General features: G+C 42.9%; 2 protein-coding genes and 2 long non-coding RNA genes across 8 annotated transcripts; 2 read left to right on the forward strand and 2 right to left on the reverse strand.

Annotated features, from left to right (window-relative positions):
• The first annotated feature begins 1,349 nt into the window (after window positions 1-1,349).
• Window positions 1,350-6,161, forward strand: LOC144587551 (uncharacterized). The gene is made up of 3 exons (XR_013542694.1): window positions 1,350-1,579; window positions 1,910-1,986; window positions 5,921-6,161. It is a non-coding gene; the product is annotated as an uncharacterized LOC144587551 (long non-coding RNA).
• Window positions 2,143-15,332, reverse strand: LOC110091463 (uncharacterized). 5 transcript variants are annotated; one of them, XM_078388477.1, is made up of 8 exons: window positions 15,225-15,332; window positions 14,684-14,846; window positions 14,085-14,168; window positions 13,558-13,681; window positions 9,881-9,963; window positions 9,274-9,400; window positions 6,829-6,927; window positions 2,143-4,787 (listed from the first exon to the last, which is right to left on the reverse strand). In XM_078388477.1, exons 3-8 carry the CDS (start codon window positions 14,145-14,147, stop codon window positions 2,791-2,793), a joined length of 2,493 nt encoding a protein of 830 aa, XP_078244603.1. In that variant the 5' UTR covers window positions 14,148-14,168; window positions 14,684-14,846; window positions 15,225-15,332; the 3' UTR covers window positions 2,143-2,790. The 5 variants fall into 5 exon arrangements, with proteins under 5 accessions (XP_078244603.1, XP_020671262.3, XP_020671260.3 ...); XM_020815603.3 differs by having other exon boundaries at window positions 9,274-9,397; window positions 14,684-15,321; XM_020815601.3 differs by having other exon boundaries at window positions 14,684-15,321.
• Window positions 10,347-13,546, reverse strand: LOC144587550 (uncharacterized). The gene is made up of 2 exons (XR_013542693.1): window positions 13,080-13,546; window positions 10,347-12,688 (listed from the first exon to the last, which is right to left on the reverse strand). It is a non-coding gene; the product is annotated as an uncharacterized LOC144587550 (long non-coding RNA).
• A 2,780-nt stretch (window positions 15,333-18,112) lies between the features above and the next one.
• LOC110091472 (uncharacterized) lies at window positions 18,113-26,635 on the forward strand. The gene is given in 5 exon segments (XM_078388590.1): window positions 18,113-18,193; window positions 21,813-21,895; window positions 23,668-23,794; window positions 25,312-26,485; window positions 26,487-26,635. Coding segments are annotated over 4 exon segments (1,464 nt in total). The 5' UTR covers window positions 18,113-18,193; window positions 21,813-21,817; the 3' UTR covers window positions 26,572-26,635.
• Window positions 26,636-26,821: the final 186 nt, after the last annotated feature.

The following is a 26,821-nucleotide window of genomic DNA, read 5'->3' on the forward strand; positions in this document are numbered from 1 at the left end:
GAATCACTGTTTCGCGAATCGCTATAGCGATTGCAAAAAGTCAATGTCTAGCAAAAAAACTGTCATGCGGGGTAACTGTCTAGCGAGGCACCACTGTAATCTTTTAACTGCAAAGCTATGAGGGACCCTATGGATCATCGAGTCCAGCTCCTCTCAAGGAAGCATGGTGGGGAACTGAACTCCCAAACTCTGGCTCCACAGCCAGAGACCTAAACCACTGAGTTATCCAGCAGTTTCAGAGTTAAAACAATTATTGAGGAGGATACAAAATAACCCTTAAACTACCTTAAAAGTACTTTTAAACTTGAAGCAATGAAACATTGTTTACTACAATTAGCACTAGCAAGGTAATTGAAAGAATAACACTTTTTGGCAACTGGCTGTTCTGTTTTGTTCCCCATTTCTTAGATAAGAGATATAAAAATAGTAAATACTGACAACTAAGGATTACTGGTATAAATGTGTTTTGCTTTTCTTCTAGGCAGGTGTGACGTCAGATTATTTTTCTTTCTGCTTGTAAGTGATAACAAAAGGTTAGACAAAAGCTGGTTGCTGTTTAGCAGTAAGTATAGACAATATCTTGCCGCTGGGCAGCAATTAATATAAACAAAACCCACCTCTGCTTGTTAGGAAGTTATATAAATATATTGGTTGTTGTGGGTTTTTTGGGCTCTTTGGCCGTGTTCTGAAGGTTAGATCCTGGTCATGAAAGCCTTCGCGAATACATTAGGTAAAGGTAAAGGTTCCCCTTGACAATTTTTGTCCAGTCGTGTTCGACTCTAGGGGGCGGTGCTCATCCCCGTTTCCAAGCCATAGAGCCAGCGTTTGTCCGAAGACAATCTTCCGTGGTCACATGGCCAGTGCAACTTAGACACGGAACGCTGTTACCTTCCCACCAAAGTGGTCCCTATTTATCTACTCGCATTTGCATGCTTTCAAACAGCTACCTAGGTTGGCGGGAGCTGGGACAAGCGATGGGTGCTCACTTCGTTGCGTGGATTCGATCTTACAGCTGAAGATCTACATAGGTTACAGCACAGAGGCTTCTGCAGTTTAACCCACAGGGCCACCATGTCCCTTACGCGAACACATTAAGTAATAATAAATAATTGATTTTATGTCTGTCTTAGTATGCTTAGAGCTAAATAATGCTCTGACCTCACCAATCTAGTGGTTCGAAAGCATTCAAAATGCGAGTAGATAAATAGGTACCACCATAGAGGAAAGGTAACAGCGTTCCGTGTCTAGTCACGCTGGCGACGGACCAGGGAAGATTGTCTTTAGACAAACACTAGTTCTATGGGTTGGAAACGCAGATGAGCACTGCCCCCTAGAGTCAGGCACGACTGGACAAATTGTTAAAAGGAACCTTTACCTAAATAATGCTTTATACTTAAGAACTTTTATATTTTTCTGTGCTTTTACAATAAAGCTTTTCAGGCTTCTAAAGGCTAGTAAAATAATGATGCTTTTTAATTTTAGATGATGTATTATAAAGATTGATTCTCTGCCTTTACAAGCTATAATCTCCTGAATTATGAATGGAACCTCCTACAGTTTTGGAACATGATTACATGACGTATGTGCTTACAGTTTACATCTAATGTTACTATATTTTACATATACTGTACATGAGTTTGCAAGATGAAATGACATGCCTGGGATTTCTCAAAAGTTACATGTGAATATTTTGGTAATTTATTTTATGCTTATGGAAATTAGAAGCAATGTAGATAAATAAAGCTTTAAAAGATACTCAGATGAATCTGGAAATGCTTGTCTAAGAGTCTAATTTCATTCTGGCATTAATCCTTTACTGAGATATTGTCAGCTATGATGAACCTAGAAATCTTTTGTCAGCTCTGGCAAACATGCACAAAAACCAGGTTTGCTGTGATTTGCCCTGCAGGTATGCTTTTATATGTTTTGTAAGGAAGACTGTCCAGAGCACCTCCCAGTGCTAAGCAACAGGATGCAACCATGCAGGTGGGTAGTAAATGCAGCTGTGCTCAGGACTGCCACCTTCTGCAGTGCTGAGCGAGGAAGGAAAAAGATACAGCCTGTCAGATCCCAGTATTGTGGTGGATGACACCACCTTGTGTCACAGCAGTGCATTACAGTGAGGAATGGAAGAAACAAACATTTTATCAGTACAGTTTTATTAAGTACAGGAAGGTGCATAGTTAGTAGCAGATTGTCAGAGATGAGTGGGAAGTTGGGAAGGCAACTGCAAAAAAAAATTTGGTATCTGCAATATTGATGCAGTGTTATGCCACTTAGAATAAGAAAGAGAAAAACCCGTTTGCAAATACAATGCAAAAATAAAAATGAAATCCCAAATCAGGTGAAGGCAGGAATGCAGGTGGAGTCAGGACAGACTTGATGGTAGATCAAAATGCCAAGCCCAGGTCTACCTAAGGCAATTTAAAGAGGAGTGTTGTCCCCTGCACCAAATCAAGCCATTTTAATTGAGGCTGTCTCACATGGATGGGGACAGCGACATAAGAGCATGTGACATGATTTGAAACCATAATACCTGTACCTCGATACAACTGTCCAATTATTTAGCTAGTGTATTCAAGCCCTGAATCATTTCCATAGTGCATCTCCTGATGCATCTGCAAAATTTTTTTTGATCTTTCAGGGTCAGATTTGACCTGGATCGTGGAAAAAGGTAAACACTTTCACAGGAAAACCAACTTCTAGGGAAGTCTGAGCTCTGACTGAAACTTTCACCATACTGTACTTAATTCGTTTATAAGACTTATATTCTGAGTGAATTCTCCAAAGCTAAGGAACCCTATCCAAGGGAAGGTCGTCCCACACCTCGATAATTTCTACAGCTTCTCCCTTGCGTGAACATTTTGACACTTTATCAGCTCTTTCCACACTGTGCTCCCTTGTATGAATCATTTGATGCCGCTTAAGGGCCCTTTTCTGTCTGAAGCTCTTTCCACATTCTGTGCATTTATGTGGTTTCTCCCCTGTGTGAATGCTTTGATGTCGTCTAAGGACTGCTTTCTCACTGAAGCTCTTGCCACACACTGTGCACTTATATGGTTTCTCGCCTGTGTGAATACTCTGATGTCCCTTAAGGTGTCCTTTCTGACTGAAGCTCTTTCCACACTCCATGCATTTAAATGGTTTTTCTCCTGTGTGCACACTTTGATGGCGGCTAAGGTTCCCATTCTGACGGAAGCTTTTCCCACACTCTGTGCATTTAAATGGTTTCTCATCTGTATGAATCCTTTGATGCTGCAAAAGGATCCTTTTCTCACTGAAGCTCTTTCTGCACTCCATACATTTATAAGGTTTCTCTCCTGTGTGAGTCATCAGATGCTGTCTAAGGAGCCTTTTCTGACTGAAGCTTTTTCTACACACCATGCACTTACATGGCTTCTCCCCCGTGTGAGTCCTGTGATGTTGTCTAAGGACCCCTTTCTGACAGAACCTCTTTCCACACACTGTGCATTTATATGGTTTCTCCCCTGTGTGAGTTCTTTGATGCGTAATAAGATTGGAGCTCAGACTGAAGCCCTTTCCACACTCCATGCATTTGTATGGTTTTTCCCCAGTGTGGGTACTCTGATGTTGCTTAAGGTGTCCTTTCAGACTGAAACTCCTTCCACACTCCATACATTTATATGGCATATTTCGTATGTGAATTCTTTGATGCTGCGTAAGAAACCATTTGCGACGGAAGCATTTTCCACAGTCCATGCATTTATGTGGCTTCTCCCCTGTGTGGATAGATTGATGCTGGCTAAGTACATGTTTGTCACTGAAGCTGTTTCCACATTCCATGCAATTATAGGGTTTCTCTCCTGTATGGATCCTTTGATGACGTGTAAGGCCCCCTTTCTGTCTGAAGCTTTTTCCGCACTCCATGCATTTATAAGGTTTCTCCCCTGTGTGAATGCTTTGATGTTGCCTGAGGATTGCTTTTTCGGTGAAGCTCTTTGCACACTCTCCACAATTATATAGCTTCTCGCCTGTGTGGGTTCTTTGATGCAGCCGAAGTATTCCCTTCTGACTGAAGCTCTTTCCACACTCAATGCATTTATATGGCCTAGTCCCTATGTGTGTTCTTTGATGCCGCCTAAGGTTTGCTTTACCAACAAAACTCTTTTCGCACCTCACACATTTGTATGGTTTCTCCCCTGTGTGAGTCCTTTGATGCAGCCTGAGGTTTGCTTTTCCAATGAAACTCTTTCCGCACTCTGTGCATTTAAATGGTTTCTCTCCCGTGTGGGTCCTTTGATGCACATTAAGGCTTCCTTTCCAGCTAAAACTCTTTCCACAATCCGTGCATTTAAATGGTTTCTCTCCTGTGTGAGTTCTCTGGTGCACACGAAGGCTTCCTTTCTGGCTAAAGCTCTTTCCACACTCTATGCATTCATATGGTTTCTCTCCTGTGTGAATTCTTTCATGCAAAGCTAGTCTAGAACAAAAAGTGAAACTCTTCCCACATATTGTACATTTAAATGGTTTCTCCCCATTGCTGCTGCTTTGATCAGAACATGTACCACTATCTCTGAAGTGTTTTCTGTGGTCTATAACTTGATACCATTTTGATCCTGTCTGGATTATGTCATATCTCTTCAATTCGTCATCAGCGTTCTTAGAATATGAGGATTTTTCCTTTCCTTTCTTGGACTCCATTTCCATGTGATTGTCTGATTCTTTTGGATTTCTGAATATCTCTCTTCCTTCTTCAGGCTCTTTAACTTTCCCTAACACAAGATGTAGCTTCTGGCACTTCTCATCCTCCTGACCAGCATCTAAACCTGAGACAGAAAAAGAGGTATAACGTGTTGTCAGAGAGTTTCAGGGCGATGTAGGAGCTTCCTGTCTAAGTAGAAACTTGAACTATTTATTTTTCTCTTTCTCAGTCCCAAAGATGATCACATTTCCCTCTCTGTGCCCTATGCGGAACTGGATAATCTTTTCACTAACCTGCTACATTCAACCTCAATAAGAATTCATTTCTGGTTGGTTTTAAAAGGCACTGAAGACTGTGCAAACAGAATGGGAGAAAAAAAGAACTGCAGCTGGCTTGGGGAAAGAAAACAAAGCTAGGAGATGCTCAACGCTTGTCTTTTGACTAATCTAGCTGTACAGTGGTGCCTCGCTTAGCGATGCACCTTGGTTCAAAAAAAAAAACATAGCTATGGGAAAACACTGCTAAGTGAAACACCATTTCCCATAGGAATGCATTGAAAACCGGATAATTCGTTCCAATGGATTACCATCCTTAAGCAAAAATCGCCATAGGAAACATCGCTAAGCGAAATGCAGTTCCCCCATTGAAATGCATTGAATAGGTTTCAATGCATTTCAATGATTTTGACAGGTCCGTTTTTGCTATTTTTAAAGTGTCTTAAAATGTTCAAAAACTGTTTAAAATGCTTGGAATCGTTAGTGCACCTTGTAAAATCTTTGCAAACTTAATTTGGCTTTGTTCTGGACTGTAGGTTTGACAGCTGTCAATGCATTTCAATGGGGGAAAAATTCACCAAAAATTAACGAAGACATTTTAAGACACACTTAAAATAGCGAAAACGGAGATCGCTAAGCGAAACAGGGGGGCCTAAACTGTCATTGCTAAGCGAAGCAAGGTCCCGAACATCGCTATGCGAAATGTCCCCATTGGAAACATCGCTAAACGGAGCGCAAGATCGCTCCAAAAACCTCATCGCTAAGCGAATACATCGTTAAACGAGGCAATCGCTAAGCGAGGCACCACTGTATTTAGAACACAAGATCAATAACTATGGCATAGGGATGTGTTACGGCTCTGTACTGTATTGAGAATTCCTCAGCAGTCCAGACTAGTTCTACTTTGGCTGCAGCCTCTATTAGGATAAGGGTAGGAATAGCACCCTCAATTACTTAATTTGTTTTATCTATTCCTCTCAAGGGAGAAGAAGGACTGGATAAGGTGGTGTCTTTAGGAACCAAGGACAAATTCATGCATACTGTATTATTCCATGGAGCACCGGAACATAAAACTACAGGTTCTTGATCAAATCAAGCCTAAACTCTCATTAAAAGCTAAAACAAGTAACTTTGGGGCACTGCACTATGGACATATCACAAGACAAATCTCCCTGGAAAAGACAATCAAGTAAAGTAGTGTTGAAGGCATTGAGAAAGGAAAACAATCTAGTCTGAGACAGATTGACTCCATCAAGGAAGTCTTTAACTTCCCAAGATCAGAGGAGGGCTGCTAATGATGAGACTTTTGGAGGTCTTTAATTCAAACATTCTTCAATGTGAAGTAAAATGATAACGGTCACTCAATCTAAAGTCACTCAGGATTTTGAACAATGAGATATTGTTCAGCAAGACCAGAGATGAGTCTTGTGTTGACCAAAAAGAACAGGGAGCAAGTTCAAGAACAGCAAAAAAAAAAAAAAAAAAAAAAAAAAAAAAAAAGAAGCAGGGCAGCCATAGGAAGGTGTCCTTGCCCGAGGGAAGACAGAGAGAACTATAAGAAGCTTAGTCTGTGTCACAGACTCTTCAGTTTCTTCTTCCTGTGAGAGCAATCTTGGATGCTAATATTTAAAGAGGGTAATATGGGAGATTGTCAAATGGCGCTGCTGAATAAGTGCCCCTGGAGCATGATGTACAAATAACAGAGGCCATGCTTTGAGGAGTCATATATAGTTTAGGTTATACAGGAGGAAAGTGATCCCCGAGGAGACCGGCTGATCTAGCTGTGAATACTACTGGTAGATTCAACACACTTGGTGACGGAGTCGTCCTTCTTCTGAATGAGGAACAGAAATGGTCACAAAACCCTCTGAAAAGCTCCACCAGACATACCTAAGCATGCGCCTGCCCATCTCTTCTGCTCCTCAGAGTCCTGGACAAATGGATCGCCTCCTCCTTCTAGCAAGAAGGTGAGCTCTGGTTTGGGAATGGCTTTCAAAGAAAAAGACAGGCTGGTGAGTGCGAAAATGTCAGGCATTCTAGCATATTGTTAAAAACCCATGAACTTGTTTCTTATGAACATTTATTACTTCGGTAGTAAACAAATCCTCTAGGCAAGAGCCATTAGAAGAAACTGTTTTAGTAGACCACAGATCCAATACCAGGGCGGGAGAGGTGTACAACCTCCTACAGAACAGGCTGATGAAGCAAACGGTCCATTATACTGCCTCTCTTCCCTCTCAGTGATGTTCTGATTTCTTTTGTGATCTCTCCCATTTCAAGAGCCAAACAGTGATTCCCACCAGATCCCATGCCCTGACTGAAGGAATCTTTTTTTGAAGGCCAATGTGAACCTACCGCACCACAAGGCACTAAATGACAGGCAGCTCCACCTGACACTGGATGCTGCCTGGGAGAAACCCAGGGTGGGCTATAGACTTTAGCTGGAAACCATTTTGTAAGCCAGATCTACAAGTCCGTTCCTTTCCCCTCTTGCAATTTTGGACTCTCAGCCCTTTTCTTTGCTCTTCTACAAATTTCTAGTTGCACTTTCCTAACTTATACTTTGGACTACCTTGTGATTCTGGGTTACGCTGTCTTTATTTGGAATATCTACTCTCTGGCGTAAACCTTGGACTGCCCAGATTCAGGATTTGGAATTGGCCAAGCCTGGCCTCTCTTGAGCATACACGTATCTCTTTTGAAAGAACCAGACAAAAAAAGAGAAACAGAGGTTTATTTGATTGGTGAGCCAAAGACACTGCAGTCCCAATCCCTACATAACTTACTCAGATGTTCTTGTAGATGTAAAGAAGCAAGGAGAGTAGAATACAGCCCTGAGGGACCCCGAGCTACAAATGCCAAGAGAAGGAATAAAAATTCCCCAAGCAACTCTTCTGGACCGGACCATGAAGGGACGAGCAGAACAGTACAGAACGGTCACTTCTATACCAATCTCAGGCAAGCCCACTGACAACTAAGTGTTAAGCACAAGGTGGATACACTTTGGAGAACTTATTTAAACAAATGGCATCCCTTGACCTTTACGCCTCACAGAATGAAAAACATATAGGAGAATATGAATTCGTATTGGTCTCAATATATCCACTGATCAATCTGTCACAAATGTCACTGGAGTTGTGTTCCTGATCTTTCTGGGGACGGATGAAAGAGCAGCAGATCGTATCTAAGGCCTCCATGTCTGTTGAGTGAGGGATTTTCTGTATGCACTCGTATGGCTTCCCTGACCCCTCTCTCAAACCACCTATCTTATCTCTCCAAAATGAGCACAGTGGTGCCTCAACTTACAAACGTAAGTTGACTTGCGACCAATTCGAGTTATGACCAGCTCCTGCCACAAAATTCTTCTTTGACTTGCGACTGGAGCTTTGAGATACGACCGGAAAAAAGGCGGGGACCCCAGTGGTTAGAGAGTGTGCGTTCAGAGGAGGCTTTGGACTACCTGGTACTACTTTCTCCTTTTTAAAATGCCTGTTTTGACTGAGTACAGGGTTTTGCTGCATGGGTTTGGTCTGGGGGTTTATGTTTCTGTGCTGTGATGGGTCTTGCAGTTTGGTGTTTTTTTGGTGTTTTTTTTTCCAGCCGGAACGGATTAATCACATTTCTGATAGGTCTTGCAGTGTTTTTTGTTTTTCGGTGTGTGTGTTTTTCGGCCAGAACGGACTAACCACGTTTGAATTTATTCCTATGAGAAATGGCTCTTTGAGTTACGACCATCTTCCTGAACCAATTAAGTTCGTAACTCAAGGCACCACTGTACCAAGATGACAAAGATGTACCTACTCATTTTGGACGAAGAAGATAGGTGGTTTGAGACAGGGGTCAGGGAGGCCATATATGTGCAGATGGAAAATCCCTCACTAAACAGGGGTGGAGACCTTAGATACAATTTGTCCTTCCATTTATCATGCTGCCCTTTCATCTGTCCCCAGAAAGATCAGAACCACACCCACCAAAAAGACCACTGTTAACAACTCATGACAATGGATGGAGTAGGACTGTACTAATGGGATTCATTCCCAGTCCTTTGTCCATCTAAGGAGCCTATTCAGACCAGGGGGGAGTGAAACCAACCTGGAGGATAGAACAGGGGTCTCCTACCAACTCTCCTCAGACTGAAGTAGCTACTTAGAAGAGTAGCTAAACCTTTCAGCCTAATAAGAAAGAGGTCCAGCTGCCATGACTCAACTTCCAGATAATTCCATCTATAGCAATTGCATCCACCACCTGGAACATTTCTTATGTGTTCCTTCTGCCCAGAAAGGCTTTCACAGGACCTTCAGTCATGCTAATCACTGGCATGGATTCTGCTCTTACCCAGAGAGGTTACCATCCTGTAGATCTCCAGCATGACTTCCTTATACAGACCTCTTTGGCCTGGATGTAGGAGATCCCACTCCTGCTGGGTGAAAGACACAGCCACCTCCTGGAAGGACATGAGCTGCTAGAAAAAGAAAGGGAAAAATTACCTACTCAGATATGCTCTTCTAAACACAAAGGCAGGCTCCTACCATTTGGTGAGAAATCCCAACTGAGTAGATTTATTTATTTATTGGCTGTCACTTTCAAAGGATCATAGAACAATGGAGTCAAAAGGAACCTATAAAGTCATTGAGTCCAACCCCCTGCCCAATGCAGGGACTACAAATCCATTGCTTTTTGGTTGGTGTGGGTTTTTCGGGCTGTTTGGCCGTGTTCTGAAGGTTGTTCTTCCTGATGTTTTTTCACCAGTCTCTGTGACCGGCATCTTCAGAGGAAGAACAACCTTCAGAACATGGCCAAAGAGCTCGAAAAACCCACAACAACCATCAGATCCTGGCCGTGAAAGCCTTCGAGAATCCATTGCTTTTTCCTTGCAGTATCAACAACCTCCAAGAAATACAGGAAAATCCACTGCATCTTTTCATAATAATCCCATCTTTACCTTAAGCAGGTATACAGACATTTTGTCCTGTCCACCACCACCAGTTGCCAATCCAGAGCCTCCCTCTGTTGCCATCACATTTCCTGTGAGACAGAAAAAGGAAGCATAAGCCAGGCCATCTCAGAGATTCCTGCAGTTGTGCTGGCATATCTTGGAAAACAAATTGAAAGTTACTGCACAGTGGCCCAAATCCTGTGTAACACGAAGTTCCCTAGGCAAGGTGGAAATCATATATTGTAAACACTTCCAGAGGTACGGCTGTACATTCAGTTGCAAAAAACATTTATTTCGTTAGTTCATTAGTTCATTCATTCTAACCCCCCCCCCTTTCTCCTTGAAAAGGACCCAGGACGGTTTACAACATTGAACAACAATATTGAAAAACAAGGGGGCAATCAATAATACAGACGGGATATAATCCGTATGGGATGTTACTAAGGCATGTGTGACTGTGGCCAGATCATTTCCAGAAACAGGAATATCTGATACACTAGTTTTAATTATGCAAATGTAGTCTGAGCCACCATGAAGTCCTAAGCATCCAGGTTCAGGGAGGAATCCAGGATTGTACCCAAAGTGGGAATCTGCATTTTCCGGGGCCGTGTAACTCCATCCAGCATAGCCTAAAACCCTATTCCCTTTCAACAGACCTAGAGTACCTGTGTCTTGATTAAGCTTCAATTTATTCACTGTTATCCAATCCATAACTGACATGAGACACTATTTTAGAACCAAAACAGCTTCCTTGGAATTAGGGGGAAAGAAGAGATAGGGTTGAGTGTTAACTGGATACAGATGACTTTTTACCTGAAAACTCTAGACCAGTGGTTCTTAACCTGGGCGATAATGCCCCCCAGGGGGCCATTTCATTTTTCAGGGGGGCGGTGGAACGCAAAGGGGCGGTGTGGGGGCGCTGGAGCAGAAGGGGGGCGGTAGGGGGGCGCTGGAGCAAGCCAAACCTGTGAAGATGGCTGCAGCCTTTTTACAGTGTGCATGAATATATATTTCCCCCTAATCTTAATTTAGTTTCAGACTTTTTGTCTTGAAATTTTTAGTTCCTGCATTTGTTTTTATGCCCTTTTTATATTTCTTTTTGCGTCTTAAAATTCACTTGCAACTAAATCATTAAATGTTACTTTTTGGGGGGCATTTCATTTTCTTGGAATTTAATTTTGTTTTCAGGGGTCATTGGATTTAAGTGTCATAAATAAATAAATAAATAAATAAATAAATAAATAAATAAATAAATAAATAAATAAATAAATAAATAAATAAATAAATAAAAAGATATTATCACCGCGGGGAGGGGGGCGATGATAACTTCCTCAATGGCTCAAGGGGACGTTTCTTTCAAAAAGGTTAAGAACCACTGCTCTAGACAACTTCTCTGTCATGTGTATATTAAATAGCATGGGGGAACCAAAGAGAACTTTTATATGCTAGGAAAGGCAAAAGTCCAACACACATGTGGACACTCCCATTCATTCAAGAGTCCTGTCCACACTCTCAGGTTGAAAAACCTAAAATGTCTCCATGAAGACAGGAGAAGAAAGGGTCAAAATCATATCCATAGGAGGTGCAAGTCAGAGCGGATCCAAGCAATTTTGCCTGCAAAGGATCATGCAAATTCTTCACTGTAGGCTACTGAACAGTCTCTGTTTTTTCTTAATGGACCAGCACATAATAGGCCCTTGAACTTCCAAAAGAGCTCTGCCAAACAGATCCAATGATCCTTTGTTCTTCCTCTTTCTTAATCCTCTGCATGGCCCAAACACATTTACTGTATTTTTCCATTTATAACATAACATTTCCCCACTTATAAGACACCCCCCACTTTTCTAACACCAAAATCAAGAAAACTTAGCTTTGAGTATTCAGCCTCTGGGCTCAGAACGCTCAAGACATTAGGAGTTCCTGTTGAATCTGAGTCTACAGGCTCCACCTCCAATGAGGTGTGTTCCATTTGGTTTGTTCAGCGTCAGCTGACATCAGGTCCATAAGGTTTGTGACTGAAGTAAGCTAAGCCTCCTGACTGTACGAAGCTAAGCCTTGTGATTGAAGGAAGCCTGTTTACAGTGGCAAGGTATGTGCCGTTTTGTTCTTTCCTCAGCTATCTAAGCTTACTTCTGTGTATAAGACGTACCTCAATTTTTAGTGTAATGATTTTAGGAAAAAGTGGCATCTTATACACAGAAAAATATGGTCATTACCAAAAATTAAAACATAAAATTCAATACCCCACCAAACTTAATTAATTTCAAAACATGCATGACACGTCCTAAAAGGTCTTCAATAATCCCAAAGGGATTACTGTGTGGTAAAAGTAATAATGGATAGTAGTTGGCCAAAGTAATAATGGATAGTAGTTGTAAAAAATATCTGCAAGATGAAGAAAATAGAACATGTTCTCAGATTTTAAAATGCTCAACTGAAGAAAACTGCCTTTGCCTAGTATGGAAAAGACCTTTTTTGAATTGGATCTTCCAGGAGTTGTTCTTTGATATATTTCTCTAAGCATGTTTGGACCCCATTCTTTCCCACAGAGAATTTACCACTTCCTGGACTAGGCTAACCATCATCTCCATGATGAATACAGTGGTGCCTCGCACAACGATTGCTTCATACAACGATGAATTCACACAGCGATGGGTTTCTTTGAGGAATTTCCCCCATCGTTTAACGATGTTCTCTATGGGGGAATTTCACTTAATGATGTTCCTTTTTCGCTCCTGTAAAAGTGTCTTAAACTGTTAGAAACCTGTTTTAAATGCTTGCAATCGTTAGCCCACCTCCTGAACCCTATGCAAACTTAATTTGGTGTTGTTCTGAGTCGTTGTTAATTTTTGGCGATTTTTAAAATTCTCCATTGAAAGCCTTTGAATGGTCCGTTCAAAGGCTTTCAATGGAGAAAACAAAAAATCACCAAAAATTAACGACGACTCAGAACAACACCAAATTAAGGTTGCATAGGGTTCAGAAGGTGGGCTAATGATTGCAAGCATTTAAAACAGGTTCCAAACATTGTAAGACACTTAAAAATGAGCGAAAACGGACATCGGAAAGGACTTCAAAAGCATTGAAGCCGGCTTCAGTGCTTTTGAAGCTCTTCCGTTTTCGCTCATTTTTAAGTGTCTTACAATGTTTGGAACATGTCTTAAATGCTTGCAATCGTTAGCCCACCTCCTGAACCCTATGCAACCTTAATTTGGTGTTGTTCTGAGTCGTCGTTAATTTTTGGTGATTTTTTGTTTTTTCTCTCATTGAAATGCATTGGACGGACAGTTCAATAGAGTTCAATGAGGGAAAAACAAAAAATCACCAAAAATTAACAACGACTCAGAACAACACCAAATTAAGTTTGCATAGGTTTCAGGAGGTGGGCTAATGATTGCAAGCATTAATCTGTTCCAATTGGAACAGATTAACCGGTTTTCAATGCATTCCTATGGGAAATGGTGTTTCACTTAACGATGTTTTCACATAACGATTTTTTTAATGGAACCAATTAACATCATTAAGCGAGGCACCACTGTAGTATGAACCTCATACAGGAACAACCCGGTGATTAACTGGATGTCTGAAGCCAGCCAAGGGCCTTGCCCACTTCATAACCAAGTTCTCAAGAATAAAAATCCATCATTTTGGCCTTTTCTTGACCAAATAAAAAGCCTCCTTACCCAGCAAGGCCACATTCCTGTAGTTCTCCAACATGACCTCCTTGTACAAAGCTCTTTGGCTTGGATCCAGGAGATCCCACTCTCCCTTCCTGAAGTACACAGCCACCTCCTCAAAGGACACCAGCTAAGGAAAGAAAGGGAACACCTTCTAGTAAGAAGGATTTTCTAGTCTGGACTTCATTTGATCTTATTACTTTACTTTATAAGTCCCAACTTCATGTGAGAAATACAGCAACAGTTTACGGCCTAAAATTCGTTCTCCACATAGACAGTTTTCCAGCGGCTGACTTTCAAATATTAACATTAATCATCCCTAAAATTTGATATTACTGGAAAGAGGTTATGTCATAGATGGGTTCGCCTGTATTTCACCTTTTTAATATATCATTTTCATTGCTACAAGCATTTTCAGTATTCCTTCAAAGAAAAAAATATTCAATTAATAATGATGGTGACAATTGTTCACACTGCATGTCTTGGAAGTAGTAAGGCTGCCCCCTTTGTATCTCTGTTGAGTGTTCTCTTACCTGATCTCTCTGAATGCATTTCCCTTCCACTCCACCATCTAGAAGAGGTGACCCAGATTGCATCTCTGATGCCACTGCAAGTGCCTGTGGGCAAGACGAGAGAGGTGTAAATTGCTAGATAGCTCAGTGGTTTAGGTATCTGACGTTGGGAGTTTGAATCCCCACTGGTCCTCCTTGACAGGGGCTGGACTTAATGACCCCTAAGGTCCCTTCCAGCTCTGCAGTTCTAAGAAGATACGGCTTGCTGAACTTCCCCATCTGGTCTGACACCTTTTCCAGTCTTGAAGCCCCTCCGGTCTCTGCTTTGAGATCTCCTACACTGTGAAATTCAAATGGAAGTCAGGATCATTTTCCAACCCTTGGTCTCTGCCTAGAGAAACTGACTGTGGTCCTCTCTCGCCAGGAGTCAAGGGGACTCGGTTGCGTCCCTTCCACTACAAACACCAGGCACGGTTATTTCACCCTCCCTCACACAGATACAGTGGTGCCTCGCTTAACGATTTTAATTGGTTCCAAAAAAAACATCGCTATGTGAAAACATTGTTAAGTGAAATACCATTTCCCATAGAGATGCATTGAAAACCGGATACTGTACATACCTGAAAGGCTGTTTCCTGTCTACTAAGGGGCTGGCAGGAAGAGTGGTTGGGGTGGGGAGGGAGGGAAACCGCAGATCTTCCCAGTTGGTCCAGTTCTGAGTCAGAAGCCGTCACTGGTCTCCTGAGGCTCACCCTCTAAGCCTCCCAATCTCCCTTCTGCTCCCTGGGAAGAAAATGACAACTCATTGGGGGAAGTGAAAAACTCCTTTTTTTAAAGAGCCCATCTGCCACCCACCCCAACGGTGGAAAGGCTTTCTTTCCTATGCGTCGTTTTCTCTCCCAATTTAAATCTCAGAGTGTCTCAATCGACAGATTAACTGAGGAGAACTTTCTGAACGTGGCCTCTTAAGAGAGAAAAAAAAGCAGGAGGGCAGAATCTGATTTTTGCAGCAGGATTGCAAGGATCAGCTTCCCAGCAAGGATCCCACGACAAGAAGGGGTGTGTGCGCGTGCGGGGGGAAATCTCTTCCCCAAAAGTCCCCCTAGGCCATTTGTCACCCACTCCCCCGTCATCATCCCACCGTGTCACCCTTTTTTTAACCTCTGCCTCTTTCCCCCTTCCCGGCAACAGCCTCATCAAGAAGGACGCCTTTGCTCTTCCCCGGAAGACTAAAAGAAGAGCCCACTTCAAACGTCTTGCCGCTCTAGGAAGGAAGACTCTGTTCATTTAACCCTTAGAGGGAGAAGTGACAAAAGGTGTCGTCCCCTTACTACTCGCTTCCCCCTCCGTTTCTTTCCATATACTGTACTGTACAGTGGTCCCCAACCTTGGGACTCCAGATGTTCTTGGACTACAACTCCCAGAAGCCTTCACCATCACCTCTGATGCCCAGGATTTTTGGGCGTTCAAGAACATCTGGAGGCCCAAGTTTGGGGACCACTGCTGTAATATATATTAGTTAGTCTTTAAGGTGTCACATCTTTTGTTTTTCTGGAATATGTTTGCACAGACTATCGCCGGCTACCTCTTCTATTGTGATAGTGATTTTGGCTAAGATTGCAGTCCGGGATCCATGAGAAGGGAGATTCAGATGAAATGGTGGAAAGGGATCATGTTTACAAACTCCAGCTGGACGTAATGTTAACAATACTGGCTGAATCATTGTAGTGGAAGGGATTGTCACCCTCGAATGGGCCTTCTCGGCCACACTAGACATTCAGAGCATGTCACCATAGTCTCTCGAGAGGGAAGGATGCCCACAACATATTCTTAGAACCGCAGAACTGGAAGGGACCCCATGGGACCCCAGCCACAGGGACATGCCCTTAGCCAAGGCAGTGGACAGGAAATAAAAATGCAAGAACCTGAGTCTGTGTCACAGACCCCAAGATGGGTTTCCTCTTCCTACGAAGAGAGAGAGAGCTCAGTCTGCCAGGTTGACACAGACAACACTGGTTATAGTGTAGGAGGACAGGGCTTCAGAGGAGATTGACTTGTTTCATTGTGAATACTGCTGGTGTACTGGACATACATTATGACTGAGTCATCCTCTTTACCAACAACGAGTTGCAGTCCAAGAATACGGCACTTATGTGTTCCACCTTCCAAGGAAAATGTAAAGTAATGCACATTGGGGCAAAAAAAAACACCCACCTCTAGTTATCAGCTGATGGGTTCTGAGCTGCCCGTGGTGGATCAGGAAAGAGATCTTGGTGTGCTGGTGGACAGCTCGATGAAAGGGTCAACCCAGTGTATGGCGGCAGTGAAGAAGGCCAATTCTATGCCAGGGATCATTAAAAGGGGGATTGAAAATAAAACAGCCAACATTCTAATGACAGTTACAAGATGGGGGATACTTGGCTCCATAATAGTATGACTGAGAAGGATCTTGGGATTGTTGTAGATCCTAAGCTTAACGTGAGGCAACAGTGCTATGTGGCTGAAAAAAAAGGCCAATGCCATTTTAGGATGCATTAAGAGAAATATAGTCTCCAGATCCCATGAGGTACTAGTCCCCATCTATTTGGCACTGGTTAAGCCTCACCTTGAGTACTGTGTCCAGTTCTGGATGCTGCATTTTAAGAAGGATGCCAACAATCTGGAGCCAAGTTCAGAGGAGGGCAACAAGGATGATCAGGTGACTGGAAACCAAGCCTTCTGAGGATTAGAACTGGAAATGTTTATCCTTGAGAAAAGAAAACTTAGGGGAGATATGGTATCACTTTTCAAATATCTGAAAGGGAATCATACAGAGGAGGGGCAGGACTTGCTCACCATCATCCCAGAGTGCAGGACCCATTATAATGGGCTCAAGTTATAGGACACCAGATCATACATAGCTGACTATCAGGAAAAAAACTCCTGTTAGAGCAACACAGCAATATAACCAATTGCCTCCGATGGTGGTGAGCACTCCAATACCAGAGGCATTCAAGGGAAATGTATTCTCGAAGACTTTCACGGCCAGGATCTGATGGTTGTTGTAGGTTTTTCGGGCTGTCTGGCCGTGTTCTAGAGGTTTTTCTTCCTAATGTTTTGCCAGTCTCTGTGGCTGGACAGGAGTTAGAACTCCGTGTTCTGAGTTCTAAGTCCTGTCTAGAGATGGGAGTGTTCATATACGAATATCCCAGCACAGGTGGTGTCAATGAGGGTCCAGCCCCATGGGGCCGGATGGTCCACTCACTGATCTGCCGTGGAAGTGGACGGTGCAATTCGACGAATGGCTCCGCAGTGTGCAATCTGCTTGCCAGTCTTCGACCTTGCAAGGAGGCTTGTCCTCCCGCCTCCTGTCAGGAGTGGTGAGTGGATCGACCGTTGCAAAACCATTCGTAGAATCATGCCGTCCATGTCAGATCGGTAAGTGGACCCTCATTAACACCACCTGTGCGGGGATATTTGTATTCGTATACGAATAACCCCATCTCTACTGTCCTCTGAAGATGCCAGCCACAGAGACTGAGGAAATATTGGGAAGAAAAACCTTTGGAAGACGGCCAAACAGCCCAAAAAACCTACAGCAACCATTCAAAGGAAAATTGGGCAAAGGTCTGTCAGATCTGCTTTGGTTTGGATTCTTGGCAATGCACCTGCTGGCCTTATAGGCCCCTTTCAACTCAATTATTCGGTGAAAACCCAGCAGCCGAAAGCACTGTTGATCATCTGCTTAACAGAAAGGCTTCCTCAAACACAGTTTAATTATGGTTGTTGTAGTTTTTTCAGGCTGTTTGGCTGTGTTCCGGAACAACCATCAGATCCTGGCCGTGAATGCCTTTGGGAATACACAAAGTATCTTAACACATTAGTTTGCTTTTACATCTATATTTCACATACCATTGTGCCATGCTCTGGTACAAAGGGAGGAAGAAAGGAAAAAGATTGGAAGAGGGAAGAACAGCTTCTGGTTCCCCTCCTCCCTTCAAGGGTTAAACAAACAGATATTGAATTCCTAGAGAAGCCGGATGTTGGAAGGAAGGGGAAGAAAATTCTCAATGCACCTCTTCTACTCTTCCCGGAAAGAAACGGAAGGTCTTTTTGGTGGCACCGTTGCCTGGAGGGAAGAGGACAAAGAGGTAAAAAGGGGAATCTTAAAAGGGGGGGAAGTCCTGTGGGAGTTTTTTCGGGAAGGGATGCACCACACACAGACCTCCCCCTTCTTGGGATCCTTGCCTAGGGAGCTGGTTGTTACTCTTGGGAACTCGGTTATGATCTGTCCTTGGTTGGCTTCAGACCATTAACTTAACTACTAGATCCTTCCTGTTCCTGATTTAAAGCCTCTGTCGCAGAGATAACGTCCAGGAGGTGGTAAATAGAATGGGGTCCAAACTTGCTTAGAGAAGGATGTGGAAGATCCTTTCTCGGACCCATAAACAATCTTTTCCATGCAGTTTTCTTCATTTGGGCTTTTAAACATTGTAGAACATTTTCAATATTCTGCACCTTGGGGGATTTTTTTGCAGGGTGGTGAAAATGCTACTTTCTATTTTTTTAAACAAATACTGTCCATTATTCTAACATCTTGTGGGGATGGGGGGAACCCAGCAAACTTTTCAGGATAATTAAAGACCTTTAGAGTGTCTTTTGAAGTTAAGCGGGTTTGGTGAGATGCTGAAATCTATTTTTTTTTTTTTTTTGGTTAAATAACTGTGTTCAACTCATGCAGAAGATTAAGAAATGGAAGAAAAGAAGGTGATTCCATAGATAAATATAGGTTTGTTTTGAATGGCTGAATGTCTTCTAGTTAGTAATCTGTCTCTTTCTTATAAAGAAATCCCCAAACTTGTCCTCATTTTCTGGGTGGAAGATGGTGAAGATGTCTTTCCCTGTGGTCCTGAGGAAAAGAAGAGATCAAGAGGTCCCTGTTTTGGTCTGTGATGGGAGCCTTTATTGTCTAGTGACTAAGGTCTTTGGTGTCTTTTTTTTAGGCAGTTGAGTTGATCAGCCGTAAGATGGATTCAAGAGCAGACTTCTTATGGGTTCCTCTCTCTGAAACGCAGAACCATTCAAAATTGGAGAACAATATTATATAAATAAAATTAAATAAAATTATGTAGGGGATGGATAAAGTGGATAGAGGGAAGCTCTTTTCCCTCTCACACAATACTAGAACCAGGGGACGTCCACTCCAACTGAGTGTTGGCAGAATGAGAACAGACCAAAGAAAAAAATTCTTTACTCAGCGTGTTGTTAGTCTGTGGAACCCCTTGCCACAGAATGTGGTGATGGCATCTGGCCTTTAAAAGGAGACTGGACAGATTCCTGGAGTAAAAGTCCATCACAGGTTACAGGACATGATGGGGATGTATAATCTCCAGGCCTAAAAGGAAGGTAACTCGAAATGCCAGATGGAGGGAAGGGGGTATCAGGAGACAGGTATCCAGTTGTCTCATGTGCTCCTAGAGGCATCTGGGGGGCTCCTATGAGATATAGGAAGCTAGACTACAAGGGCCCTTGGCCTGATCCAGCAGGGTTCTTCTTATGTTCTTAAGAGTTTTCTGAATCCCTATTCATAGAATCATACAATCAAAGAAAAGTGAGATTGGAAGGGGCCTACAAGGTCATCAAGTCCAACCCCCTGCCCAATGCAGGAATACAATCAAAGCATATCTGCCAGGTGATTACCTAAGTTTTTCTTGAATGCCCCCAGTGTTGGAGCACTCACCAACTCCCGAGGTAACTGGTTCCGCTGTCATACTGCTCTAACAATTAGGAAGTTTTTTCCTGATATTCAACTGAAATCTGGCTTCCTTTAATTTGAGCCCATTGTTGCGTGTCCTGCACTCTGGGATGATCGAGAACAGATCTTGCCCCTTCTCTGTATGACAGCCTTTCAAATATTTGAAAAGTGGTATCATATCACCCCTCAGTCTTCTTTTCTCAAAGCTAAACATGCTCAAGTCTTTTAGCTTTTCTTCATAAGGAAAGCCCCCTGACCGTCCTTGTCGCCCTCCTCTGAATTGTTCCAGTGCTGAATAGAGGGGGACTAGCACCTTGCGGGATTTGGAAACTACACTTCTATTAATGCAGCCTAAAATAGCATTAGACTTTTTTGAAGCCACATCACCCTGTTGGCTCATATTTAGCTTGTGATCTATGACAATTCCAAGACCCTTCTCGCTTGTTGTTTTGCTGAGTCAGGTATCCCCCATCTTGTAACTGTGCAATTGGTTTCTTTTTCCGATGTGCAGGACTTTGCACTTATCCATGTTGACTTTCATTCTGCTGCTCTCAGTCCAATGCTCCACCCTATCAAGATCATTTTAAATTTTATTTCTGTCTTCTAGGGCAGTGGTCCTCAAACTTGGGCGTCCAGATGTTCTTGGACTTCAACTCCCAGAAATCCTGGCCAGCAGAGGTGGTGGTGAAGGCTTCTGGGAGTTGTAGTCCAAGAACATCTGGAGGCCCAAGGTTGGGGACCACTGTTCTAGGGTATTAGCTATTCCACTCAATTTTATATCATCTGCAAACTTGACAAGCGTTCCCTGCACTCCCTCATCCAAGTCATTAATAAAAATACTGAAGAGCACCGGGCCCAGGACTGAGCCTTGGGGTACACTACTTGTTACCTCCTCCCAGTTAGAGAAGGACCCATTAATCATCACCCTCTGAGTACGATTCTGTAGCCACCTGACACTTGATCTATCCAGCCCACATCTAGTTAGCTTACTAATCAGGATATCATGGGGCACTTTGTCAAAAGCATTACTGAAGTCAAGATATACTATGTCTACTGCATTCCCTCTGTCTATCAGAGAGGTGACCTGATCAAAAACGAGATAAAATTACTGTGGCGGGATTTGTTCTTGACAAATCTATGTTGGCTTCTAATTATTACTGCATTTTTTCTAGGTGCTTGCACAGTGACACTTTATGATCTGTTCCAGAATTTTGCCTGGGATTGATGTCAGGCTGACTGGCCTGTAGTTCCCAGGTTCCTCTTTTTTTGCATGTTTTGAAGATAGGGACAACATTAGCCCTCCTCCAATCCTCCTCCAATTCCTTCCACAAGAAAGCAGTTCAAGCATTCTCGCAGAATCTTTAAGCAGGGCTTCCTGCTAAATGCACAGCCATCCAAAATCTACATTCATTTCCATGTTGTTGTTTCATTTGTCTCATTCAAGGCCAGTTGTTAACAGCGAGGAACATAAACTGACTCTCCGATTTTCTCTGGAAATGGGGTGATAAAATGAGTTGGATAAAAGCTAGAGTAATGATGATGGAAAACTCAGAGCAAAGCTGAATGAACACAGACCAGAGCCCGCTGGAAAGTTTTTCTCCTTGGCAGTGGTGGCTGTGAAGCAATCATTGATTGCCACCATTGGGTCTCCACAGAGGTGTTCGGCAGAGCTCCTGCAGATGGTCAAGGGCCCATTATATCATGGCCCACAAAGAGAAAACACAGACCACTCAATAGCCTGCTGTGAAGAATTTGCATGGCACTGCATGTATCATGCAGGTTTTTGCAGCTTTGGAAAAGCCAGCTATTACTTTAAAAGGCCACAAAAGATAAATGTGTGCAAAGATTGGAGGTCTTCTTCCCCTACCAATCTCTTTTCCCCACAGGCAAAAAAAAAAGTGTCCCTTTTCAGATCTCTGCAGACTCAGCTTCTCTCTTTGCTGTTTCTGAGGCAGGTCAGCAGCCGCCGCAAGAGTCTCTGAGATGGCCTAACACTTTCTTTTCCTGTCTTACAGGGAGTATGATGGCAACAGAGGCATGCTCTCAATTGTCTCCTAGTGATAGTGGATGGGAAAGAATGGTGGTGCACTTGTGTCAGGTAAAACAGGAATTATTGTAAATTTATTTATTTATTTATTTGTTACATTTATAAATATACATTTATTTGTTACATTTATATCCAATCTAACTACAATTTAAAATTGTAACAACATATTACTAAAAAAACACAATGATCCAGATGGGAGAAAGCACAAAAAACCAAAATCAGACGGTGGGTGGAGGAAAGGCTTGTTTGAACAGCCAGCTTTTCAGTTGGCATTTGAAGATGCCCAGGGAAGGCTATTATGATGTAAAGACATTATAACAGCCTGTGTGGTATATAGCAGGGGTCCCCAACCCCTGGTCCGCAGCCCGCAGCTGGTCCGTGGCTTTCACAGTACTGGGCCGTGGAGACAGATCTCCTGCCCCCCCTGCACACACTCCCCTCATGCATGCCCACATGCAGGCATGGGTGTCCCGCCCACCCGCACATGTGCATGAGTGCGCCATGCTCACCTGTGAGCACGCCATGCCCATTAGCGCATGCCTGCGAGCCATGGCCACCCATGAGCGTGCCATGCCCAACCACGAGCAGGGGCACCCCCCATGCAAGCCCTCCCCCCCCCCCCAACCAGTCTGCGGTTCAGAAAAGGTTGGGGGCCACTCATATATAGGATAGTAGAGCAATAGACTAGGACTCTGGAGAGCAGGGTTTGGATCCCTGCTCAGCCATGGGAGCTCACCAGGGGGGAGAGGAACTGGTAAAATTGTTGGTGTTTTTTTTTTTACAATGCAATGCAGCCATGCATGTACCTTTTTCCTTTAATAGCCTGACTCTCTCTTTTTTTCTTTCTATCATATCTCAGGCTATTATAGTAATAGATACACCTGTTCTTTTTTTTGTTCTTCTTCTCTGGGTATAAGGGAAAGCCTTACCTACCTTTTCATCAGATGCTAGTAGATAGCAGAAGCAGTTGCTGTGTATTGTATCTGCTGCTATCTCGTCTTTTACCTTGATATGCCTGCTCGTTCTTTGATTCAGCTTGCTGTATGTTTTTTTTCTCCTGAAGCCAAGTCATTTTGTTCTGTTTTACCAGCAACCTCTTTTTTTGGTATAGATTGTTTTTTTATCTTGTATGTTTATTAAAGTTTATGTTACATTTTTACATACAGGCTCTTAGTTGTTGTTTTTTTAAATTAAGTCATGCATAGCAAATGGGTGGTTTTAAGTCTGTTTGATATTTTTATAGTAGACGTATATTGGGTTACTTCTTTATATATATTGTTTGTTTGCTGACTTTTTGTTCCTGTTGTTCATCTCCACTGCTCACTGCGTATTCTACATGGCTGTGGATACTCTGGTGGTCCTTTCTTTTTGAGCCAAAAATTCTCAGCATTTATCTGAAATATCTTTAATAGCAAATAATCCAGCAAAAACCACTCCTTAAATATCTCACTTACTTTTAAAGCCCTGTTAAGGTCATGTATGTCACTTCCAACTTGATGGCACATAGATTAGATTAGGCATCCTTCAGTCTCAAGAGACTATGGTAATGTGCTCTGAAGAGAGGACCTGGAACAGCATCTAGTGTGGCTGAGAAGGCCAATTTGAGAGTGACAATCCCTTCCACAATGAAGGCACATAAAAATGAAGACATTTAGGTGGATCTTCCTGTATTTCTTGTGATTTTGTCAATTCTGCAAAGATTTTTAAAAAGCTGAATGAGATTTGCAAAGCCATCCAGTTATTTCTCATCCCAAGGTAGCGTCCTGCTTTTATTTTTGTGGGACTGTATCTTAGTAAAGTTTGTTTGTTTGTTCTTCCTCTAGGGGCTCATGTCCTTCCAGGAGGTGGCTGTGCATTTCACCAAGGCGGAGTGGGATCTCTTAGACCCAGGTCAAAGGGCTCTGTATAAAGAGGTCATGCTGGAGATCCATGGGATGATAGTTTCTTTGGGTAAGGACAGAATCCATCCCAGCGGCTAGCATGAAATGAAGGTCTTGCTGATCTCTTACTTGACAGATAGAACACACAAATGCCTCAGTGTCTGATACAATCACTAGGGATGGGATTTCTTGGGTGTCCTGGGACTATAAATCCCATGGTTCTGCATTCTGGGTGTTCTGCCTAATAGGCCTTGAAGATATCTAAATGTAGCTCGCATGCAGAAAGGGCCTCAAGTGAAAGATTTTGAAGTGGTGCTAGGCCTAGCTTCGCCAGTGTTTCCTGTTCCTGCCCCAGTAGCTGGACAGGAAGCTAGATGGAGCTAGGCCGAGCTCAGGATGAAGAGGGAGGGAGTGCCTTTTGCTTGAATAACACCTAGTTAGCAGAACGACTATCTGAGTTTGGTATTGAGGGGACACCATCTGCATTCTTTCTGCTTGCCCATCCAGGATCAGTTCCAGAAGGGGAATTTGGAGATTTACTGTTCCATCTCATGGCATGTGTGGCTCAGAGTCCCTCAGGGTTGTATCCCCTTGCTTCTTAAGATCTACCAGACGCCTCTGAGTGAGTCATCTAGAAATTCGGAGTGCAATATGGTCAAGGCAGGGCCTAGCTTTGCATATCCCAAGGACTGGAACCCAGGATTATACCAGAAGTAGATTTTCTAGATGAGGGCAGTTCACCCTAGAATCACAAGGCAGTCCAAAAGCTGAGTTGGCATTTACTTCACATAAGGGCAACAAAGAGTCAGAATTCCAAGACAGTCCAGACCCAAAAATGACAGGAATCAAAAGGAGGTGATCAGGGCTAGAGCCAATGTATGACATTTGCAGCAACCTTATCTAGCTCTCTCTCTCTCTCTGCCTTTCTCTGTGGATCTAGGGTCAGGTAAAATAGCCTGTCCCTCAGGGCCCTGTGGGCCAGAAGGTAAAGGGTGGTCTTCTCACCAGCATTCCTGCAGTTGGGGCATGAGAGGTGGTGGGAGGATCGGATCATAATTTGCATTGAATTGAAATGCCATTGAGGCAAAAACCGAGGCAGTTGAAGCAGATTCAGTCTGGACTGAGGAGGAATTCCCCATACATTGAAGAGCAATAGCACACTCCTATGCCATGTTAAGGGATCTTGGGTTCTAAATACAGCTAGATGAACATGAGAACACGAGCACAAGCAGTGGGCTATTCCCGGCTTCTCTCTCCTTCCCTAAGCTTTGTTGCAGTTCTGTTCTTCTCCTGTTCAGTTTGCACAGTCTTGTGGCAATGGATAGACTTGTATATAGCCTGTGCTAAACTCACACTTGTTTGTACATAAAAAAAAAATCAGATACCACCCAGAAACAAACTCTTGTTATTATTGGAGATAGCAAATTAAAATTTGACGTACTTCCAGCAGAGGGGACAGAGAGGAAAATGTGGTTATCCCTGAGAAAGTGATAATAAGACAATAATATTTGGTTACAGCTGAAGCTCCCACTTCTCCTTCAAACTCTTTAATAGGACCTTATTTCTCTGTTTCTCTCCCAAATGTAGGTGATGGTCAAGAGGATGAGAACTACCAGAAGCTATTTCTTGTGCCATGGGAAGTTAAGGAGCCAGAGGACGTAAAAGAGATATTTGGAATTATCTCAAAGACTCACATGAAAAACCCATTCAAATCCTCCGTTTCTCAGGAGTCATTTACTGAATTAAAGAAATATGGCATAATCCAGTCAGGATCAAAACAGTATCAAGGCGTGGATCTTGGAGACCATTCCAGGGATAGTGGAACATTTTCTGGTCAAAGTAAATGTATGATATATGGCAAGAGTTTCATCTTTAAGTCTACTCTTGCTTTATTTCAAAGAACTCACAAAAGAGCGAAACCATATAAATGCCTGGAGTGTACAAAGTGCTTCAGTCAGAAAGGGGGCCTTAGACTGCATCAGAGAACTCACACAGGGGAGAAACCGTACAAATGCATAGATTGTGAAAAGAGCTTCAGTCACAAAGGGGACCTTAAGCGTCATCAAAGGATTCATACAGAGGAGAAACCATATAAATGTATGGAGTGTGGAAAGAGTTTCAGTGAGAAAGGGACCCTTCGGCTGCATCAGAGGACTCACACAGGGGAGAAACCCTATAAATGCTGGGAGTGTGGCAAGAGCTTCATCCACAAAGGGGCCCTTAGGCGGCATCAAAGAACTCACACTGGGGAGAAACCATATCACTGCATAGAGTGTGGAAAGAGCTTCCTTCAGAAAGGGGATCTTAGGCGGCATCAAAATATCCATTCAGGAGAGAAACCATATAAATGCACAGAGTGTGGAAAGAGTTTCAGTGAGAAAAGTATTCTTATGGGGCACGAGAGGATTCATACAGGGGAGAAACCATATAAATGTATGGAATGTGGAAAGAGCTTCAGTCAGAAAGGCTACCTTAGACAGCATCAAAGTATTCACACAGGGGAGGCACCTTGGAAATGCATGGAGTGCGGAAAGAGCTTCAGGCAGAAAGGATGCCTTACACAGCATCAAAGGATTCACATGAAGGAGAAACCATATAAATGTATGGAGTGTGCAAGCGGTTTCACTCAAAAAGGGGCCCTGAAGCTACATCAAATGATCCATACAAAAGAGAGACCCTATAAATGCATGGAGTGTGGAAGGAAGTTCAGACACAAAGGGAGCCTGAAGAAGCACCAAGGAATCCACAAAAGGGGGAAGCCATAGAAACGCAGAATGTGGCAGGAACTTCAGACAGAAAGCAACTCTTAGGCTGCATCAAAGAACTCACACAGGGCAGAAGGCGTAGAATGTGGAAAGAGCTTCACTGATAAAGTGTACCTTAAACAGCATTAAAATATTCACACAAGAGAGATGCTTGTAAAACGGACGATTATTTTCCGTCTTCTTTGTCTGACTTAATGTGCTCTTTTTTGCACTTGCCTAATTTTATTAACTCAGAACTGGTAATAGCCTAGAGGCATTTCTTAACTTGCGTTCATATATAAATTTTCAGTTTGGAAGCCTTTTATAGCAAACTATTTGCTCCACCGCTTGTA

Source organism: Pogona vitticeps, chromosome 2 (assembly GCF_051106095.1).
Source record: "Pogona vitticeps strain Pit_001003342236 chromosome 2, PviZW2.1, whole genome shotgun sequence".
Lineage (NCBI taxonomy): Eukaryota > Metazoa > Chordata > Lepidosauria > Squamata > Agamidae > Pogona > Pogona vitticeps.